Consider the following 23,417-nt stretch of genomic DNA (forward strand, 5'->3'; position numbering starts at 1 on the left):
TATCCCTTCCAGCCACCTTCCACACCTCCATACACCTCCCTACTACCTTGCCGCACCACCACACTCCCCTAAACCCATCTATAACCCAGAAAATCATCCAAAAACACCATTTAACCTCACTGCCGCAGCAAGGAAAGGAGAAAGAGGAGCTTGGACGCGCAGAAATTCAAGTGGATTCGTTGTGCGTTCTAGGTGTAATCAATCGTTTGTTCGTTATGTTTAAACTCAATTTTATTTCTCTTTCTGTGAACATGAGAGGCTAAATCCCTAATTAGCTAGGGGGTGATTCGAAACTATGTTTATGCTTGTAATATGATTTGATTACTTTTGGTTGGAATTTCATGTCTTGTGGATTCAATTTGTTTAACTGGTTGATCGATAACTTATTTGTGTATGTTTGTTGAGAGTGCACGCTTAATTTTCATGCATGAATATGACGCTAGAATATAAGTGAATTTCACCTAATAGTTATGAACTTATATTTACAAGTAGTGGAGGTTGCTTATAAACAATCGCGTTAAATGAATTCCTGGCAAGAGTATCATGCTTTTCATAGTTACAAATGCCTTGTCGATGCTTATGATTTCCAAAGAACGTAATGATTCTAACTTGTATCTTTATCATGCTGTTCATATAGAGAACTTGTTAGGAATAATTTGGTTGCGATGCATATTCATCCAATTCAATGATTCTAGGGAAATCTGAAGGTTAATTTAAGCGGACCTAATTAACTTGGAGTGTCGAGTTTCATAATTCATCGAAAGACCAACTGAAAATCAAATTGTATGCAAGTGTGACATGTGTGGAGAAGAACCTTCTAGCTAGCATTCATCCATATTTTCATCACATTCATATTTACATTCTGCCTTTAAATTACAATCTGTGCATTTAGTTTAATTTCGTCAAAACCTCAATCCCCCTTTACTTTAGTGTCCAATTTAGTTAGAAAGTGTCTTAGTTTGTGTTTATAAGTGTTTTGCATTCTTTGAGTCTTTTGATTTGTTTAAGTGTTTTATTGTTTAGTTTGCATTCTTTGAGTCTAGTTTAGTGTTTTTAACGTTTGTTTTACATTTTTGAGTCAGTTTCCAAGTGATTTAGTAATCCCTCCTAATCCCCGGTCTAGAACGATCCCTACTTATACTTATACTACAATTGTCACAAGAGGGTTTTAATTTGTGTGCTTAATTAGTTCGCATCATGTCGAGAGTTTCTAGGTGTATTCTATCCTTAGTCTTAGTTCAATGTTTAAATTTAATTATCTTTGTTTTGCGAACATGAGGAACTAACTTCTTTTTAGTTAGGGGAGAATTTGAAGCCATGATTATATGTTTTATATGAATTGATTACGTCCGGTTATTATTTCTTAAGGCATGAATGTGATTTGCTTATCTAAGTTATTAAAACTGGTTTATGTATGTGGGTTGGGGGTTAACACTTAATTTGCATGCATAAACTTGATGCTAGAGTATAGGGGGTTTCACGTAATTGTTATTCACTTATATTCAAAAGTAGTGGAGGTTGCTAGTCACAATCGCGTTAAGTAAATCCTTGGTATGAGTCATATGAGTTTCATAGTGATGAATGCCTTGTCAACACTTATAGTTTTCACAAAGCTTAATGACTTTTGATATGTATCTTTGTTATGCATCTCATATAAAGAACTTGAAAAAGATAATTTGGTTGTAATGCGTTTTCATTCAATTCAATGAAATAAGGAAAACTTGAGGGTTAGTTGTGCGATGCAACTAATTTGGGGCGTTGTCATTTATAGTCTAAAGGAGTAATAACTGAACATTGGTTCGTATGCATATATCATGTGTGGAGAAGGACCCTCTAACTAGCCTTTTACCCATTTATTTTACCTAAATTCGTTTTTCAAAAGTGTTTTCTACTAAGTTTTTGTTTTGAGTCTAGAATTCGTCAAAAACAATCCCCATGTTATTTAGTCTTCATATTTGAGTCAAAACTTGTTTTCCTTGAGTCTTTTGAGTCTAGTCAAGTCCTATTTTCGTCCAAAACCTTTATTGAGTCTAAAAGTGAGTCTTTTTGAGTATTGGTTGCTGTTTTAAGTGTCTAAAGTTAGTTTTGAGTCCATAGAGTCTAATTTAGTGTTTTTGAGTCTTATTTACATAGATTAGCATCCCTAGTTAATCCCCGGTCTAGAACGATCCCTACTTACGTATCTACTACAATTGTCACAAATAGGGTTTAATTTGTGTGTCAAGTAATTTTCACATCATTTATACAAAGTTTTTGTTTTGAGTCTAAAATTCGTCAAAAACAATCCCCATGTTATTTAGTCTTCATATTTGAGTCAAAACTTGTTTTCCTTGAGTCTTTTGAGTCAAGTCAAGTCCTATTTTCGTCCAAAACCTTTATTGTGTCTAAAATTGAGTCTTTTTGAGTATTGGTTGCTGTTTTAAGTGTCTGAAGTTAGTTTTGAGTCCATAGAGTCTAGTTTAGTGTTTTTGAGTCTTATTTACATAGATTAGCATCCCCAGTTAATCCCTAGTCTAGAACGATCCCTACTTACATATCTACTACAATTGTCACAAATAGGGTTTAATTTGTGTGTCAAGTTAATTTTCACATCATGGACAAACCTAATTTGGGTTGTGTAGGTTGTGCTTGGGGTGGTGTGGGTGCATACGGCCTTTGGTAGAATCTCGGAGGTTGCTGCCTAAATGTTCTTTGTTGTTAGGGTTGTTGTGGCTCCTTCCATTTGAAATTTGGATGATCTCTCCAACCAGGATTGTATGTGTTAGAGAAAGGATCACTCCTTGGTTGGTTTTGGCTCCCATAACCCACGGCATTGGCAGATTCCCACCCTCCGTTCTCAATCAATTGAGGGCATTTGTCCGTGAGATGTCCATTCATGGAGCACACGCCACAAACAACCACACTTTGTACCTTTCATATTTCAACCACCTGCGAAAGAAGAGAAGTAAGATTAGCCATTTGATTTTGAAGTTCGGAAATAGCACTTACCTCATTAACTTGTTGTTGCCGTGGTATGTCTCTTTGACCAACGCCTTCGTATTGTTGAGCATTCAAAGCTCGGTTGGCAATGAGAGTCTTGGCGGCCATGGGTGTTTTGTCCACTAAAGCTCCACCCGCTGAGGCGTCTAGCATTTGATGTTCAATTGGTAGAACCCTTCGTAGAAATATTGAAAAAGAAGCTTCTCCTTCATTTGGTGTTGTGGACTGATAGGAGCATATTCATGCGACTTAATTAGCTTGTTCTCGTGCATTTATGTTGTGTTTCCTTAGTTATTTTAGTGTTTAAAGTCACTTTTGTGCATTTTCAGATTATAAAGCCAAAGTGTGCAAGAAGATGCAAAGTGGAGTCTTTTGGAGCAAAAGAGGAATGAATGAGTTGAAGACTTGAAGAAACGATGAATTCCTACTCCAACGATGAATTCCTACTCCAACAATGAATTCCTACTTCAACAAGGATTCCTACTTGAAGTAGGAAAGTTAACCCTAGGTTTCCCGTTTTGTAACCTTTCCTAATCTTAAACGTCCGTATTTTCTAGCCACTTTGAAGGCCTTGTGTGCACTTTAGGACACAAAACAAAGGCCCTAGCCCACTTTCCAACCTTTGTCGTGGCCTTTCCCCTTCTCCCCTTCCCTTACCGTGCAAGGGGGGGCATTTTTGTCCCATTTTATGCACCTAAACCCTAACCCTTTTCCCTAGCCGCACCTTGCAGCCACTCTCCCTTTAATTTCTGAACTTAAACCTATTTCCCTTTCAAATAAACCCTAGCCGCACCTATTAATCAATTCCCTTTTAATTTCTGATTTTATTTCCTAATTCTAGCAGCCTTTGAATTAATTTTAGTTAATAAAAATAAGCTAGGGTTGGATTTTCTGAAAACCCTAGGTATTCCACCACTTAGCCGCACCCTAGGGAGATTATTCATTCATTCTTCATATTTCAGCCACAAAAGCATCTCAGCCGCAACTCCCATCCAAAAAAACCCTAAGCCATCTAATTCCACATCTCAGCCATACCCTTTATTTCACCCTAGAGCCTCTTCTTTTCATTCATTCTTTTCATATTCAGCCACATTCTCTCCCTTTTGCCGCAGCCACCATCCCCCTTCTCCTTCAATCCACAGCCTTTCCCATCCATTCCAGCCATTACCCTTCTCTGCCGCAGCCACTCCACTAGTCCAGCCACCATTCCCAACCTTCCTCCACCACTCACACCCCTTGCTGCACCACCATATCCCCATAAACCCATCTACAACCCAGAAAATCATCCCAAATCATCCAAAAACATCTCTGCCGCAGCAAGAAGAAGAAGAAAGAGGAGCTTAAACGCGCAGAAATTCAAGTGGATTCGTTGGGCGTTCTAGGTGTAATCAATCTTTTGTTCTTTATGTTTAATTTCAATTTTGTTTCTCTTTATGTGAACATGAGAGGCTAAATCCCTAGTTAGCTAGGGGGTGATTCAAAACCATGTTTATGCTTGCAATATGAATTGATTACCTTTGGTTGCAATTTCATGAGTTGTGGATTCAATTTGTTTAACTGCTTGATTGATAACTTATTTGTGTATGTTTATTGAGAGTGCACGCTTAGTTTCATGCATGAATATGATGCTAGAATATAAGTGAGTTTCACCTAATAGTTACAAACTTATATTCACAAGTAGTGGAGGTCGCTTATAAACGATCGCGTTAAATGAATTCTTGGCACTAGTTTCATGCTCATCATAGTAACGAATGCCTCGTCAACACTTATAGTTTTCATGTTGCTTAATGATCTTTGATTGTATCTTTATTGTGCTTTTCACTGATAGGAGCATATTCATGCGACTTAAATGGCTTGTTCTCGTGCATTTACGTTATGTTTCTCTAGTTATTTTAGTCCTTTATGCTTCTTTTGTGTGTTTTTAGGTTCTAAGGGCCTAGGGAGCAAGAAAGTGCATTTTGAGGCCATTTGGAGCATTTTTGGGCATGGATTGGATAGCTTATCCATGGAGCCAAAAGGATGGACGAATTTGAAGGCCTTGTATTCACTTTGGACATAAAACAAAGGGCCTAGCCCATTCTCTCTTATTCTCTCCCTTATAGCCATGCAAAGAACCATCCATTCTATCAAAAACAATCCATCAATTCACATGCAAAACCACCATTAACACACATGCACCCAAACAAAGCCAACCTAGCTAACCCTACATGCATTCTTTATTCACTCTTCATCATTGCATTCATTCTCCAAACACTTTCATTAATTAAAACACATTTGCACATCCATTCATTCTTTCCCCAAAGCCGTGCATTCCCAATCCCTTTCCAACATTTCACATGCATTTCCACCTTGGTCATGCTTTCTCATTTCATTAATCATTCACTTTGCATTCATTCAATCAACCCACATGCACTTTAATCATTCAAACATGTAGCCACATAATCATTCACCCTATCCATTCTTTATCACAAAACAATGTCACATACACTCATCATCACACAACCTAGCTAACCCTACATGCATTATTTATTAACTCTTCATCATGCATCAACATTTTAAATCATCAAAAATCAACCCATTGCCGTGCATAATTCCTCAACCATTTCAGCCACATTCTTCCACTTTGCCTTTCATCATTGCACCACAAATCAATCAACACATGCATTCACATACTCATTCACTTAATCATTAAGCCACACATTCACACACACACACCCAAAAACACCTTCAGTGCCGTGCCTTCCCTTCCACTTTCCAACCACATTCTTTCAATTCCCACTTCATCATTACACCACCTAAGCCACATGCACTCCCATTCTTTAATTAAGCCACTTAAACCACAAAACAATCACACAACACACCAACACACATGCATCCTGAAATTCTTTGCCATGCAATCACATGCATTTCCCTTGACATTTTCAGCCATCACACTTCATCATTACACCACCATTCACTCTTTAACCCACACACACTTCACACAAACAACATTCACATGCATTCACATGCATTTCCAACACAAAACACACTCAAAACCGTGGCCACCTTTGCATTTCAGGATTCCCATTTGCATTTTCAGATTTCCAGCTTTCCCTTTTATTTTCCAGCTTTCATTCTTCATCATTGCAGCCATTCCACATGCAATTCTCCATCATTCCTCCACACAAACACCTTAAACAAATAGCCATATACATCTCCACTCCTCCTATAAATACCCTTGCATTCCCATCATTCAAAATATCTCATTCCATTGTAGATACCACAACACAAACACTCCATTCCTTCTCTAGCCGTGAGTTTCTCTCCATTTTCTGCACCATTTTCTCCACCACTCCTCACCTATTTCCATAATTCCCCACTCCATTCCACACTTCCATCCCCCCAAACCAACTATCTTTAGACCTTGTGCTACAACGAAGAGGAAGAGAAGAGGGCCTAAACGTTCATACAATTCAAGTTTGAGTTGTTGGAATGTTTAGGTGTTTCTTTGATTTCAATGTTTAATTTTAATTCTCTTTGTTTTGTATGAGGAACTAAACCCCCCCCCCTAGCTAGGGGGGGTGATTCGAAATATATGTTTATGCTTGCAATATGATTTGATTACTTTTAATTACGTTTCATAAGTTGTGAATTCAATTTGTTTAACTATTTGATTGATATCCTATTTATGTATGTTTATTGAGAATGAACGCTTAATTTTCATGCATGAATATGACGCTAGAATATAAGTGAGTTTCACGTAATAGTTATGAACTTATATTCACAAGTAGTGGAGGTTGCTTATAAACAATCGCGTTAAACAAATTCTTGGCATAAGTTTCATGCAATCATAGTAACGAATGCCTCGTCAACACTTATAGTTTTCATATTGCTTAATGATTCTTGCTTGTATCTCTATTATGCAATTCATGTAGGGAACTTGTGAGGAATGCTTTGGATTGTCGTATGCAATCATCCAATTCATTAACTTAAGGAAAACTTGACGGTTAATTTAAGCGGACCTAATTAACCCGGGGCGTTGAGAATTCATGGTTTATTGAAATGCAATTGGAAATCATTTTATTATGCAAGTGTAACATGTATGGAGATGAACCCCTTAGCTAGCCATACCATCCATTCATTTCCGTCAATTTCATATTTACAATTTGTTTTCTTTACAATCTATCCATTTTAGTTTAAATTCGTCCAAAATCAATCCCCCCATATTTCGTTTAAGTCTTAGTCTTAATCTTTCTTATTTTTAGTTTTGCATTCTTTGAGTCTAATTTAGTATTTCATATTGTTATTTTACGTTTTTGAGTCAGTTTCCAAGAGATTTGCAATCCCTCCTAATCCCCGGTCCAGAACGATCCCTACTTATACTTATACTACAAATCGACAAAAAGAGGGTTTAATTTGTGTGCGTATAAATCTCGCATCAAATTTTGGCGCCGTTGCCGGGGATTAGAAAATTTGCTAATCCCTTGGATTGTTTTATTTTCGTTTGGTTTAGTTGTTTTCGTTTTAGTTTCTAACTTAGTGTTGTTTTCTTTGTTTGTTGTTACTTTTGATTTTTGATTTAGTTCTCTTTCTTTGATTTTAGGTACTAGAGAAGTAAGATATGGATTTTGCTAGCATTCAAGCTCAATTGGCAAATCTTACTTCTAAATTGTCGCCGTATGCCGAAAGGACCACAATGCAGAGTGTCCCTACATTTGGTGCTTCATATAGGCAAGGATTTCAAGCCAATCAATGTCCACAAAGAGATTGGAGGGATCATTCAAACTCTATATGGTGGGAAGATCAACAAGTTCAACGTGAAGCATATTGGCAACCATATGAGGAGTTCAATACAAGACCTATGCAGCCACCACAACTTCATATGCAATATGCTCAATTAAATTCAAGTTCGCCAGTAGATTATATTCAAATTCTTAATGAAATAAATTCTTTGGCGCAGGGGTCACAAAATCAAGCCAAGGAGGCTCAACAAGAAGCATATTGGCAACCATATGAGGAGTTCAATACAACACCTATGCAGCCACCACAACCTCCCCCACAACAATTCCAATCAAGTTCAAGTATGTCCATGGATAATGATAAAAAATTTCAATTACTAACCTCTTTGACGCAGGACGAACAAAATCAAGACAAGAAGTTGGGTAAATTGGACGAGCAATTTGGGCAGATTATGGAGTTCATGAAACAAATTCAAGAGCAAAGTGAACTTTCCAACTCAACTATTGAAAACTCGAAGGAAGATTTTGAAATCCATAATGCTATCACTTTGGGAAGTGCTATGGAGGTTGGAGCTGACCTAAAAATGTCCAAACATAGCCTAGAAGTGGATGAAGAGCTGCTAATTGAGGAGGAGGAAGAAGACATGCACACAGAAAGGGTAGAACAACCCTTGCCGCAGCCCCCTAAGCCCTCTAAACCACCCACCACAAGTAAGGACGTCCCAATTCCATGTTATTCTGATGTTATTCCACCCAATGTCCCTTTTCCTAGCAGGTTTTTGATTCCCAACCAAGAAGAGAGTAAAAAGGACATCGTGGAAGCCTTCCCAAAGGTGCAAAATGCTATTCCAATTCTTGGTGCAACACAGCAAGTTTTAGATGGTGTTGAATTTTTCAAAGGACTTTGTACACCAAGAAGAATGATTCAAGAGAAGGTAGTGGCTGGAGAAGATGTAGAAGGCATCAAAGAGGACATAATTGAAACCACAATTCCCAAGGAAGTTGGATTTTATGACACGGGACAAGTCATAACTTTCGAAGGGGTGTTTATTCTGGAGTTCATTTTGGAGCACACAGGTAAGCCGCCTCCCCGAATTTCAATTTTCTTTTATACTAACATGTGGTTAATGATTCAGGCACCCAATCTGGAATTTAAACTATTACCGGATCATTTCAAGTATCACCGCCCATTCAAAGATAAATTCCATGCCGTTTGATTTTATTTATGTAAAAAAAAAAAAAAAAAAAAAAAAAAAAAAAAGATACTAAACATGGAGAAAGGTGGAGCTTCACAAAGGTTGTTTACGTGAAGCCCCACTACGAGGCGCAGAAGCAGAAGGCGCAGAAGCGGGAGGCATAGAAGCAGGAGGCACCGGAGCGGAAGCCATCGGAGCGGGAGGCATCGGAGTTAGAGCATTCCAGGCCTCAATACTTGGCCAAGCGCTGGATGACCCAGGAAAAAGGTGCCTCTGGAGATAAGACGCAAGCCTTTGACGGTCACTGTGAATTCGACCCTCAGATTCTTGCAGCTCATCAAGCTTCCTCTTCATGCCCGCCGAATAGTTATTTGCAAGCACATGCAAACTTCTATTCTCGTACTTAAGCTGTTTGATTTCCTGCTTAAGACTTTCCACCTCTGCCATCAATGATTCCACTTGGCGGGACCGAGCAAGCAGGCGTAGGCCCATGTTGGACACAGAGCTCGCACACTGAACACTAAGTGCGAGGGACTCTTGAACGGCCAACTCATCGGACCGTCCTGACAGCAGCCTACTATCTTTTGGAGTGAGGAGGTTCCTAGCTACTATTGTAGCTGTTGTGGCGTCCTGCATCACAGAGTCTTCACCTGAAAGAGGACCGTTAGAAGATAAAAAAGAAGGACGCCATACATTACCTTGACGGGGCGCAACCGGATCGCTGCTAAGACTCAAATCTAAGCTAAGGTTCGATGAGTTTGCCATTTTTTTCAAAAGTGTTCAAAGAGAATGGGTGGATGGAGTTAAATTTAGAAGGGTCGGAGACGGTTTTCAAGAATGGGAAATCTTCAGAGTGTGTTTGTGGCGGTGATCGATACCTCAATAAGAAGCCAAGGCAACGCGTCCACCGATTCAAAAAGCCGGAATTTTTGGCGTAATCAAGGCGACGCGTTCTCGGCTTTTCAGAAGACGCGTTCAACTTTGTCAAAAGATTTCTGACAAAGCTGAAAGCACGTGGAGGCCATCATCGCAACTACACATCTTTAGCCGACAAGCGCAAAGTCCGGCGACGCTTTCTCTGCTTTTCAGAAAACGCGTGCAGCTTTGTCAAAAGGAGCCGCATCTGCACTACCACGTGTCGTTCAGAAAGCGAAGGGGCGCCTGCTCAGAAAGCGAAGGGGCGTCGTTCAGAAATCGAAGGGGCGCCTGCTCAGAAATCGAAGAGGCGTATTCAAAGATCGAAGAGGCGCCACTATTTCAAAAAGCCGGAATTGCGGGATCAAAACGTTTGTCGACAAGGGTAAAAAGTACCACCACTTGATATTATCTCTATATATGTCGACCTTCGTCTTTTATGGCAGGGCAAACCTGAAGAAAATGCCCAACTCTCCCTCACCTCTGAGGGCGCACTCCCAGCAAGGCCTTTCAAAATACTCAATTCTTTCTTCTTCCCCAAAGATGATACCAGATGCCTGGAGTACATATGACCCAGGAGGAAACGGCGGATTGAAGCATGTGCTGATTCATCCACCGCTTCTTCAAAGCAAAGGTATCTCATATCATCAAGGTCAAAAGCAAAAGTATCTCATATCATGCTCTTTCCCTGTCTTTTTCTTTGTCCTTGTTCTTACTCGCATGGCAAAGTAAAAGAAGCAATCAGCCGGCACTTGGAGTCAATCTTCCGATCTGGAGCCAACTGCCTGGAATCTATTCCTGATTGCTTACCTAGCGTTGCTCTCGAGTAGTCATCTTCAACGGTTGATACACTTCCGGAGAAGGGACCACTTCTGCAAAGGGGAGCGAGTAAGGCAAGTGAAAATGATACATTGAAGCATGTGGAGACAAACATAGGCTGAGTTATCCTCCAACCCTTTTCAATACGAATTGGAAAGATTGAACAAAGAAACAGACCAAAAGGGTATGCTCAGACCTTCGGGGGAGACCAAATGAACCATCCTGCTGCCCAGTTCAAGAAGTAGCACAAAGGAAAATCAACGATGGGCAGAAACCAGTTCAAGAGTAAGCCTGTGGAATCACAAAGATCAAAAGCCTCAATGCAATTACCAAGGAGAAGATGGAATTTACACTCTATAACCAGATTTGCATCTCTAAACTCTTCTCTTTGTTAATTACATTATGCCATGTTTAGTATGTTTAAGTGCTTTTTGTATTTACTTATGCTTTGTGTGAATCTATGCTTAAAACATTGAGGACAATGTTTGATTTAAGTGTGGGGGGGTAACTAAGTATGTTGATGCAAATTCGTTGAATTTTATCACCCATAACTTCAAGTGTTGTTCCTTGCTGTTTTAAAAATGTTTTTAAACTGTTTTAGTGTGTTTTGACTTAAAAATTCGAAAATCCCATAAAAATTTGAAAAATTGTCTTGAAAAACCCAAAAAGAGTTGTTTTAAAGTTGTTTTTGTGTGTTTGTGTCGTAGGTCACCTTCCAACACAATGATAAGGATTTGGTTTGTAATTGCATGACTGTTAAAAAGAGTTATAAACATGGAGAAAAGTTTGATTTACTCTTGGTATATGCTTAGTTATGGTTATAATGTATGACTTCACATGCAATCATAAAAGAAAAATTGGTTTTTGTAACATGCTTGAAGGAAGGAACTCGTACAAACGCTACAACCTTGTGAGACTCGAGCTATTACCTTCTTTGGAGAGTTATAATCTGTGATTCTGTGTTTTCTAAAGTTGTTGCATGATCTCATTATTCCTTGCTTGGTTGCTACTTAGAATGCAATTGTATCATGATAGAACTAAATGCTAGAACTTATATCCGTTTCATTCAAAGCATGACATTGAATTGCATAACATATATCAAGATGAAGTTGTGTAGTTGCCACCATAACCAAATAGCCTTACTTCCCATATTTCGTATTTGTTATTAGTTTTAACCCCGTTGAGCCTCGTTTAGCCTATTTTCTTTGTTAACCCACATCACCCCTTACCTAGCCTAGAGTAGGACTTTCCTATACCCTTGTTCTTAAAGTATAGTGAGCATGACTTAAATGAATTCCTTTTGAGTTACATTATGCAAGAAAATGAGTGTGGGGGTGTAAAAGTTTGTTCTTACGTTTATATGTATGTTTTGAGAGTCAAAAGAAAAAAAAAAAAAAAAAAAAAAAAAAAAAAAATTTGTGAAAATCATATGAAAAAGAAAAAAAACAGAAAAGAAAAGAAAGAAAGGAAAAAGAGCTTGTTCCCCCTTGTTCAAAAGTTGAGTTTTCATTCAAAAGTGAATTCTACGTTAATTCAAATGCTTTGCTCGCTATTTCTTTAAGAACCTTTGTTTTCCATATCCCTTCTTTGTTAGCCAAATACCCTAGCCCCGTTACACCCCTTTGACTTCTATCTTGAGTGTTGTGTATTTCAATTTGTGGAGTTTGAAACTTGGTATGAGCTTATGGTGTCACTGGTTCTCGCGTCTAAGTAGTAGCATTCCATTCATGAGATCATATTCATGTCATTGTCGTAAATCCAGAAAATGCTTTCTTTAATATAACATATGTGAGTGTTAGAATTCATTTTTACATCAATCTTCTCACATATAGCTAGTGTAGGGTGTGTAGTCAGAAAATTTGTGTGAAAAATGAGTGCATATCTTGTAAGGATTTGAGCAAATTCTCTAAGGCATGTTACTACATTCAAAACATGGTTTTAAATGCTTAATTGTGAACTAGTATATGGTGACTATGATTAAGAATGTACTTAAGTGTGAAGATGACTAAAATCTGTGGGAATGATGATTTTTAACGTGTCATGTGCATTGGAAATCCCTAAGACGGTTGTTGGAAGGTTTAGGTTGTGTTTTACTTGTTTTGTTTCGTTTGGTTTTGTTTTGTTTTTCTTTCTGTTTGCTCGAGGACTAGCAAAAGATAAGTGTGGGGGTATTTGATAGGAGCATATTCATGCGACTTAAATGGCTTGTTCTCGTGCATTTACGTTATGTTTCTCTAGTTATTTTAGTCCTTTATGCTTCTTTTGTGTGTTTTTAGGTTCTAAGGGCCTAGGGAGCAAGAAAGTGCATTTTGAGGCCATTTGGAGCATTTTTGGGCATGGATTGGATAGCTTATCCATGGAGCCAAAAGGATGGACGAATTTGAAGGCCTTGTATTCACTTTGGACATAAAACAAAGGGCCTAGCCCATTCTCTCTTATTCTCTCCCTTATAGCCATGCAAAGAACCATCCATTCTATCAAAAACAATCCATCAATTCACATGCAAAACCACCATTAACACACATGCACCCAAACAAAGCCAACCTAGCTAACCCTACATGCATTCTTTATTCACTCTTCATCATTGCATTCATTCTCCAAACACTTTCATTAATTAAAACACATTTGCACATCCATTCATTCTTTCCCCAAAGCCGTGCATTCCCAATCCCTTTCCAACATTTCACATGCATTTCCACCTTGGTCATGCTTTCTCATTTCATTAATCATTCACTTTGCATTCATTCAATCAACCCACATGCACTTTAATCATTCAAACATGTAGCCACATAATCATTCACCCTATCCATTCTTTATCACAAAACAATGTCACATACACTCATCATCACACAACCTAGCTAACCCTACATGCATTATTTATTAACTCTTCATCATGCATCAACATTTTAAATCATCAAAAATCAACCCATTGCCGTGCATAATTCCTCAACCATTTCAGCCACATTCTTCCACTTTGCCTTTCATCATTGCACCACAAATCAATCAACACATGCATTCACATACTCATTCACTTAATCATTAAGCCACACATTCACACACACACACCCAAAAACACCTTCAGTGCCGTGCCTTCCCTTCCACTTTCCAACCACATTCTTTCAATTCCCACTTCATCATTACACCACCTAAGCCACATGCACTCCCATTCTTTAATTAAGCCACTTAAACCACAAAACAATCACACAACACACCAACACACATGCATCCTGAAATTCTTTGCCATGCAATCACATGCATTTCCCTTGACATTTTCAGCCATCACACTTCATCATTACACCACCATTCACTCTTTAACCCACACACACTTCACACAAACAACATTCACATGCATTCACATGCATTTCCAACACAAAACACACTCAAAACCGTGGCCACCTTTGCATTTCAGGATTCCCATTTGCATTTTCAGATTTCCAGCTTTCCCTTTTATTTTCCAGCTTTCATTCTTCATCATTGCAGCCATTCCACATGCAATTCTCCATCATTCCTCCACACAAACACCTTAAACAAATAGCCATATACATCTCCACTCCTCCTATAAATACCCTTGCATTCCCATCATTCAAAATATCTCATTCCATTGTAGATACCACAACACAAACACTCCATTCCTTCTCTAGCCGTGAGTTTCTCTCCATTTTCTGCACCATTTTCTCCACCACTCCTCACCTATTTCCATAATTCCCCACTCCATTCCACACTTCCATCCCCCCAAACCAACTATCTTTAGACCTTGTGCTACAACGAAGAGGAAGAGAAGAGGGCCTAAACGTTCATACAATTCAAGTTTGAGTTGTTGGAATGTTTAGGTGTTTCTTTGATTTCAATGTTTAATTTTAATTCTCTTTGTTTTGTATGAGGAACTAAACCCCCCCCCTAGCTAGGGGGGGTGATTCGAAATATATGTTTATGCTTGCAATATGATTTGATTACTTTTAATTACGTTTCATAAGTTGTGAATTCAATTTGTTTAACTATTTGATTGATATCCTATTTATGTATGTTTATTGAGAATGAACGCTTAATTTTCATGCATGAATATGACGCTAGAATATAAGTGAGTTTCACGTAATAGTTATGAACTTATATTCACAAGTAGTGGAGGTTGCTTATAAACAATCGCGTTAAACAAATTCTTGGCATAAGTTTCATGCAATCATAGTAACGAATGCCTCGTCAACACTTATAGTTTTCATATTGCTTAATGATTCTTGCTTGTATCTCTATTATGCAATTCATGTAGGGAACTTGTGAGGAATGCTTTGGATTGTCGTATGCAATCATCCAATTCATTAACTTAAGGAAAACTTGACGGTTAATTTAAGCGGACCTAATTAACCCGGGGCGTTGAGAATTCATGGTTTATTGAAATGCAATTGGAAATCATTTTATTATGCAAGTGTAACATGTATGGAGATGAACCCCTTAGCTAGCCATACCATCCATTCATTTCCGTCAATTTCATATTTACAATTTGTTTTCTTTACAATCTATCCATTTTAGTTTAAATTCGTCCAAAATCAATCCCCCCATATTTCGTTTAAGTCTTAGTCTTAATCTTTCTTATTTTTAGTTTTGCATTCTTTGAGTCTAATTTAGTATTTCATATTGTTATTTTACGTTTTTGAGTCAGTTTCCAAGAGATTTGCAATCCCTCCTAATCCCCGGTCCAGAACGATCCCTACTTATACTTATACTACAAATCGACAAAAAGAGGGTTTAATTTGTGTGCGTATAAATCTCGCATCATTCACGTAAAGGACTTTTGGAGAATGTTTTGAATTGCGTATGCGCTGTCCCATCCAATTCATTAACTTAAGGAGAACTTGAAGGTTAATTTAAGCGAACCTAATTAACCCGGGGTGTTGAGTTTCATGATTCATCGAAAGACCAACTGAAAATCATCTTGTATGAAAGTGTGACATGTGTGGAACCTTCTAGCTAGCATTCCATCCATATTTTCATCAAATTCATCTTTACAATCTGTTTTAATTACAATCTGTGCATTTTATTTAATTTCGTCAAAAACTAAATCCCCCTTTACTTTAGTGTCCAATTTAGTTAGAAAGTGTCTTAGTTTGGGTTTCTATGTGTTTTGATTCAATTTATCACCCAATTTCGTCCAAATTAGAAGTGCTCAAAACTGCCCAGATTGTGTTTTTAAGGCAGTTTTGAGTGTTTTGGTGCTGTTTTGAGTCTTTTGGTTTGTTTTAGTGTTTTAAGTGTTTAGTTTTGCATTCTTTGAGTCTAGTTTAGTGTTTTAACCTTTGTTTTACGTTTTTGAGTCAGTTTTCAAGTGATTTAGCAATCCCTCATAATCCCCGGTTTAGAACGATCCCTACTTATACATATACTACAATTGTCAAAAGAGGGTTTTAATTTGTGTGCTTATATATTTCGCATCATGGACATGAAGCAACAAGAGTTTTAAAACGTTCATAATAAGTTGGAAATGATTCACCTTCATTTTGCTGAATGCCACTAATCCTTTTGTGTAAAAGAATGACTGGAGAAGTTGGGAAAAACTTCTCCAAAAACGCCCTTTTCATACTCTCCCATGATGTGACAGTTCCGGGGGCTAGTTCATACAACCAATCTTTAGCCTTTTCCAAGAGAGAAAAGGGAAAAGCCTTCATCTTCAAAATGCTCCCATCAACATTCACCGGGGTCATACTTAAGCAAACAACCTCAAATTCCTTCAAGTGCTTATTAGGATCTTCCATGGACAACCCATGGAACTTAGGAATATGGTGCAATAAGCTAGACTTGAGTTCGAACTTGTTAGTCTTATCTGGGGCTGCCCTTGGATATTGAATGCATAGCAGCATGGCATTGTCCAATCCTGAAACGGAAAGCTCCTTGATTGTTCGGTTGTCGGCTGCCATAACTTGTTCTTCCTCAAAAACCCTTGCCGTGGCCTCCTCTCCCACTTGTATTTTGTCCTTTTCAAGCTCTGGTGCAGTTTGAGGTGGTTAAGGCTCTTGTTGATTCTTCTTTCTTGTCAAGGTTCGCTCAAAATCGTCGTCAAAGTCTAAGATATGCGCATGAACCGGTTGAGAACTCCGAGTCATAAACTAGTGCCTAAAAACAAGAAAACAAGACAAGGTCAGAACTAAAACCAATAACACACAAAAATAACAAAAAGAAATAACAAGGGATTAGCAAAGTTGCTAATCCCAGGCAACGGCGCCAAAATTTGATGCGGAAATTAACTTAACGCACAAATTAACCCTCTTTTGACAATTGTAGTATATAAGTAAGTAGGGATCGATCTTAAACCAGGGATTAGGAGGGATTGCTAAACACTTTAAACTGACTCAAATAGATAAAACTAACCTTTAAAATACTTAACTCAACTTAAAAGACTCAAAACAAGTTCACAAGACTCACAATAAGCTAAAAACACTCAAAACTGCCTAAAAAAACACAAACTGGGCAGATTTGACTCTAAACACAAAATTGGACGAAATTTGGTTCTATCTTGACTCAAAACACTCAAAAACACAATCTAAAACATATTCTAACTATTTAGACACTCTAAAACAAATGGGGATTTGGTTTTGGACGAAAATAAACAAAACAAAACAAGAAATTGAACTAGGCAGATTTGGACGAAATCGATTGAATTAAGTGGATGGTGGGCTAGCTAGGAGGTTTTTCTCCACACATGGAATACTTGCATACAAAACAATCTCCAGTTGCTTATTCAATGAATCATGAACCTCAACACCCCAAGTTAATTAGGTACGCTTAAATTAACTCTCAGATTTCCCTTAGGTCATTGAATTGAATGGAGTTAGCGCATTGCAATCAAATTATTCCTCAAAAGTTCTCTATATGAAAGCGCATAATAGAAAAACAATCAAAGATCATTAGGTTCTATGGAAATCATAAGTGTTGACGAGGCATTCGTGACTATGAAAGCGCTTGATACTTATGCCAAGAATTTACTTAACATGATTGTGACTAACAACCTTAACTACTCATGAATATAAGTTCCCAATGATTAGGTGAAGTTTCCTTATACCCTAGCATCAGATTTATGCATGCAAATTAAGTGTGCACTCCCAATTCATATACATAAACAAGTCTTAATTCAAATAGATCAGTAAATTGAATTCACCATTCATGAAATCACAACTGAAAGTAATCAAATCATAATGCAAATATAGCCATGGTTTCGAAATTCCCCCTAGCCAAAAAAAAGGATTAGTTCCTCATACTCGCAAAGCAAAAATCCTTGAAATTAAACATTGAAAATACAAGAAAGATTACACCTAAATGTTTCAGCAATTCCAGGATGAATGGCATGCATAGCTAGGCTCTCCTTCCTCTTCCTTGTTGCGTCACAAGTTGTGGGTGGTGGATTTGGGGGTTTTGAATGGTGTTTTCTTGTTTAGAAGGATGAATAATGGCTAAATATGGTGGTAAGATGCGGCAGGTGGTGTATGGAGTTGTATGGAGTGGATGAAGGATGAGAATGGAGGCTAGGGTGTTGCGGCAACAAGGTTTCTGAATAGCATAAAGGGTGGTGCTAATTTGTGGCTGATTTTATGTTTATATAGTCCTAGGGTTAATTAGACTAGGGTTACAACTTAGTAGATTTATTGGATTAGGGCCCTAGGGTTCGGCACAAGTGAGTTAAATCCACTTAGGAGAGGGGTTGGCCCACCTAGTTTCATACAAGGATTTGTGTAACCCAAATCCATAAGGAATAAGGCCCTAGAAATCAGAATCCAAAAGGGATAGGGCCTAGAGAGGTGCGGCACACATGGAGGGAAGGATGGAATGGCTTGCAAGGCAAGGCAAGGCCTTCTAGAAGGGATTAGGCGCCACCTTTATAGGGTTTCTAGAAAGAATGAGCTTTGTGGCTGATTTGGGGCTTCTAGAAGAGAATGCTTCTAGAAATAGGTTCGAGAAATATCTATTTAGGTCCCCTTGCAACTAGGATTAAGACATGATAAGGTTAGGATAGGATAAGATGAGATAAGGTTTTGGATAATGTTTTGGATAATGTTGGATATGGTTTTAGATAAGGTTTTTGATAGGGTTTCCTCTTTTGAGCTACTTCCTTATCCACTTTGTCTTGAGCATAGTTCCTTCCTCTTCTCATCATATTTCTAGCCTCTTGAACTCCAAATTCGTCCATCCATGTTAGCCCATATACAAGTTGTCCACATAGTGCCCAAAATTGCTCCAAAATGCACCAAAATGCACTTTCTTGGTACTTTCACCCTTAGGACCTACAAACACACGAAAATGAGTTGAAATACGACATTAACTAGGAAATAATACGACATTAACTAGGAAATAATAGCACAAATGCACAAGAATAAGTTAGCTAAGTCGCCTAAAGATGCTCCTATCAGCCGGGGATTAGGAGGGATTGCTAATCTAATGAAAATTGACTCAAAGATACAAAAATATGTTTAAAAACACTTAAACAAAGTCAAAGACTCTTAACTAAACTTATATGACTCAAGACAAACTTAAAAGACTCAAAACAACACAAAACAATCCAAAAGACTCAATTTAGACTCTAGGACTTAATTTGGACGAAAATAGATTTAGTTTTGACTCAAAAGACTCAAAAACACACTTTAGGACAGATTTGAAACAAGTAAGTAAAAGGGATTGGGTTTTGGACGAATTTAAGAGAAAAACAAGTAAATAAAAGACTTAAAAGAGATTTTGACGAATTTAGGAAAACCAATGGATGATTAGATAGCTAGGGGATACTTTTCCACACATGATACATTCAAACACAAATTGATTTCCAGTTGCTTTTCCGATAAACCATGAACCTCAACACCCCAGATTAACCGTGACATCACTAATTAACCCTCATATTTTCCTTAAGTTATTGGATTGGATGACTTCATACGACAACCCAAAGCATTCTTGAAAAGTTCCCTACATGATATCATAATAAAGATACAATCAAAGATCATTACGTTCAATAAAAATCGTAAGTTGATAGGAGCATATTTATGCTACTTAGTTATGTTGTTTCCTTGCATTTATGAAGTTAATTACTATTTATTTTAGTCTTTTAAGTTATTTTCGTATGTTTTTAGGTCCCAATGGCAAAAGGAGCAAGAAAGGGCATTTTGAGGCTATTTGGAGCATTTTTGGGCATGGATTGGATAGCTTAACCATGGAGCAAAGAGGATGGACGAAATTGAAGTCAAGAAGGGCTAGGAAAGGCTACAAATCTGGTGGAAGAAGTCCTAATGCAATGAAGATAAGGAAGAAGCAAGAAACAAGGAACCTTATCCAACCTTATCCAACCTTATCTTATCCTATCCTAGAAACCTTATCCTATCCTAACTCTAACATTATCCTATCTTATCCTATCCAAATTAGGTTAGGACTTAAACTTAGCTACTTAGAGGGAATTAATTACACATTTAAACACCTATTTCAGTTTCTAGAAGCCTTATCCATTTAAATGCCGCAAGAACTCCATTCCTTGTAGGTTTAGGAATCGCAATCCTCCTTCTACACAAATATCATGTGTCCTTGGCCCTTTAGGTTTAGGAATCTGCCCTAAACACTCCTTCTAGAACACCTTATCTTCTCCCATGTGTGTGCGGCACCAAAACCTTCTAGAATTCCCTAAATCCTAGCCGCACTTCCTATTACAAATGCCATTTGATTTCTGCCTTGGATTAACCCTTTTTCTATGGGATTGTGCAATCCTTTTCCTTCGCTAAGTGTGCCTAATTAGCCTATATAAGCAGCCCTATGCCGCACCATTCAATCACCCACTCACTCATTCATTCATTCATTTATACTTTCATCCATCAAACACCACAATCCATTCTACACCACCCTAGTGCCGCAAGCAAGGAAGCAAGGAGAGGAGGACTTGTGCAATCTACCATCCAAGGGAGTGCCGTGCATGCCATTGGAGTGTGGAGCGTTTTTCTTGGTTCCTTCTCTCCTTAGTCTTAGTTCAATGTTTAAATTTAATTATCTTTGTTTTGCGAACATGAGGAACTAACTTCTTTTTAGTTAGAGGAGAATTTGAAGCCATGATTATATGTTTTATATGAATTGATTACGTCCGGTTATTATTTCTTAAAGGCATGAATGTGATTTGCTTATCTAAGTTATTAAAACTGGTTTATGTATGTGGGTTGGGGGTTAACACTTAATTTGCATGCATAAACTTGACGCTAGAGTATAGGGGGGTTTCACGTAATTGTTATTCACTTATATTCAAAAGTAGTGGAGGTTGCTAGTCACAATCGCGTTAAGTAAATCCTTGGTACGAATCTCATGTGTTTCATAGTGATGAGTGCCTTGTCAACGCTTATAGTTTTCACAAAGCTTAATGACTTTTGATATGTATCTTTGTTATGCATCTCATATAAAGAACTTGAAAAAGATAATTTGGTTGTAATGCGTTTTCATTCAATTCAATGAAATAAGGAAAACTTGAGGGTTAGTTGTGCGATGCAACTAATTTGGGGCGTTGTCATTCATAGTCTAAAGGAGTAATAACTGGACATTGGTTCGTATGCATATATCATGTGTGGAGAAGGACCCTCTAACTAGCCTTTTACCCATTTATTTTACCTAAATTCGTTTTTCAAAAGTGTTTTCTACTAAGTTTTTGTTTTGAGTCTAAAATTCGTCAAAAACAATCCCCATGTTATTTAGTCTTCATATTTGAGTCAAAACTTGTTTTCCTTGAGTCTTTTGAGTCTAGTCAAGTCTTATTTTTGTCCAAAACCTTTATTGAGTCTAAATTTGAGTCTTTTTGAGTATTGGTTGCTGTTTTAAGTGTCTAAAGTTAGTTTTGAGTCCATAAAGTCTAATTTAATGTTTTTGAGTCTTATTTACATAGATTAGCATCCCTAGTTAATCCCCGGTCTAGAACGATCCCTACTTACATATCTACTACAATTGTCACAAATAGGGTTTAATTTGTGTGTCAAGTTAATTTACACATCAAATTTTGGTGCTGTTGCCGAGGATTAGCAAATTTGCTAATCCCTTTTGTTTGTGTAGTGTCTTTTTAGTGTCTTTGTGTTTTTTCTTTAAGTGTGCCGTGCCTTTTAAATAGATTGCTGATTTGGTTGTGTTCTTTATTTTCAGGTACTAGTTTATGACTCGTCGTTCTCAACCTATTCGTGCAAACATATTGGATTTTGACGACGATTTTGAACGAACTTTGAGAAGAAAGAGGAAACAACCGAAACCTTATCCACCAAGTTCAAATTCAGATTCCGAATCTAAATTTGAAGAAGAAGAAAGCATGGCGGCAGACAATCGAACAATCAAAGAACTTTCGGCCTCGGGGCTAGACAATGCCGTACCTTTGTGCATCCAATATCCTATGGCTGCCCAAGGCAAGACCGATGAGTTCGAATTGAAGTCTAGCTTGTTGCATCACATTCCCAAATACCATGGGTTGTCCATGGAAGATCCAAACAAGCATCTTAAGGAGTTTGAAGTGGTATGTTCGAGTATGACACCCATCAATGTCGATGGGAACATTTTGAAGATGAAGGCCTTTCCATTCTCTCTTCTAGAAAAGGCTAAAGATTGGCTATACGAATTGGCACCCGGAACCATCACTTCTTGGGAAAGCATGAAGCGGGCATTCTTAGAGAAATTCTTCCCAACTTCAAGAGTGATTCTTTTGAGGAAGAAAATAAGTGGCATTCAACAAAACCAAGGGGAGTCTTTTCCGGCATATTATGAAAGTTTCAAGACTCTAGTTGCATCATGCCCTCAACATCAAATGAAGGAAGAACTTTTAATTCAATATTTCTATGAGGGGCTTCTTCCAATTGAGAGACAAATGCTAGATGCCTCAGCGGGAGGTGCTTTGGTTGACAAAACGCCCGTGGCTGCCAAGGTTTTAATTGCAAATAGAGCATTGAATGCACAACAATATGAAGGTGTTGGACAAAGAGACACCCCACGGCAGCAAGTGAATGAGGTAAGTTCCCAATTCGACATTCAATCTCAATTAGCTAATCTTACTTCTATTGTGTCTCAGATGGCCGAAGGAATGAGGATACAAGGTCCAAGTGTATGTGGCGTATGTTCTATCCAAGGACATCCTTCGGACAAGTGCCCTCAATTGATTGAGAATGGGGGATGGGAAAGTGCAAATGCCATTGGATTTCCAAGCCAAAATCAGCCAAGGAATGATCCATATTCTAACACATATAATCCGGGGTGGAGAGACCATCCAAACTTCAAGTGGAGGGAGCCTCAACAACTTTAACAACAAGGAGGCTTTAGGCAACAACCCCCGGGGTTTTACACCAAAACCTACGGCAATGATCCAACCCCACCCCAATCTGCCCAAAACAATCAAGGTACGCCTTTAGATAATGCTACACTTCTTAAGTTACTTACCAATTTGTCTCAGGGGCAAGAAAATCAAAACAAAGCATTGCAAAACCAAGAAAAGGCGATGCAAAACTAAGACAAAAGGATGGACCACTTAGAGAAGCAAATTGGGCAGATTGCGGAGTTGGTAGGACAATTGCGAGACCAAGGCAAGCTCCCTAGCTCAACCATTGTCAATCCAAAGGGAGGGTTCGAAACCGCCAAGGCCATTACGTTGAGAAGTGGTAAGGAGCTTGGAAATCATCCAAAACCATCCAAACAAAGCCTTAATGAGGAGAAAGAACTGCTGCAAGAAGAAGAGCAGGGAGCAAAGGCCACGGCAAGGGAAGCCAAAACCTTGTCGCAACCCTCTAGTACACCAAAACCATCCCAAACCACCAAGGTGAGTCCAAAT

The 23,417-nt window shown here is 38.2% G+C and overlaps 1 protein-coding gene across 1 annotated transcript; it reads left to right on the top strand.

The window, feature by feature from the left end:
* Positions 1-21,764: 21,764 nt before the first annotated feature.
* Positions 21,765-23,185, top strand: LOC148692379 (uncharacterized). Its single transcript, XM_088680924.1, has 2 exons — positions 21,765-22,773; positions 23,139-23,185. The coding sequence occupies exons 1-2, from the start codon at positions 21,765-21,767 to the stop codon at positions 23,183-23,185; spliced, it is 1,056 nt and encodes a 351-aa protein (XP_088537050.1).
* Positions 23,186-23,417: the final 232 nt, after the last annotated feature.

Source organism: Pyrus communis, chromosome 12, assembly GCF_041283825.1.
Source record: "Pyrus communis isolate YQ-2024b chromosome 12, ASM4128382v1, whole genome shotgun sequence".
NCBI classification, from domain to species: domain Eukaryota; kingdom Viridiplantae; phylum Streptophyta; class Magnoliopsida; order Rosales; family Rosaceae; genus Pyrus; species Pyrus communis.

Excerpts from the sequence above, each read along its gene's own strand:
- LOC148692379 (XM_088680924.1), top strand. The coding sequence starts at position 21,765 with ATGACTCGTCGTTCTCAACCTATTCGTGCAAACATATTGGATTTTGAC. Across the intron at positions 22,774-23,138 it reads TGAGAATGGGGGATGGGAAA|ATTGCGGAGTTGGTAGGACA; the intron begins GTGCAAATGCCA and ends CAAATTGGGCAG.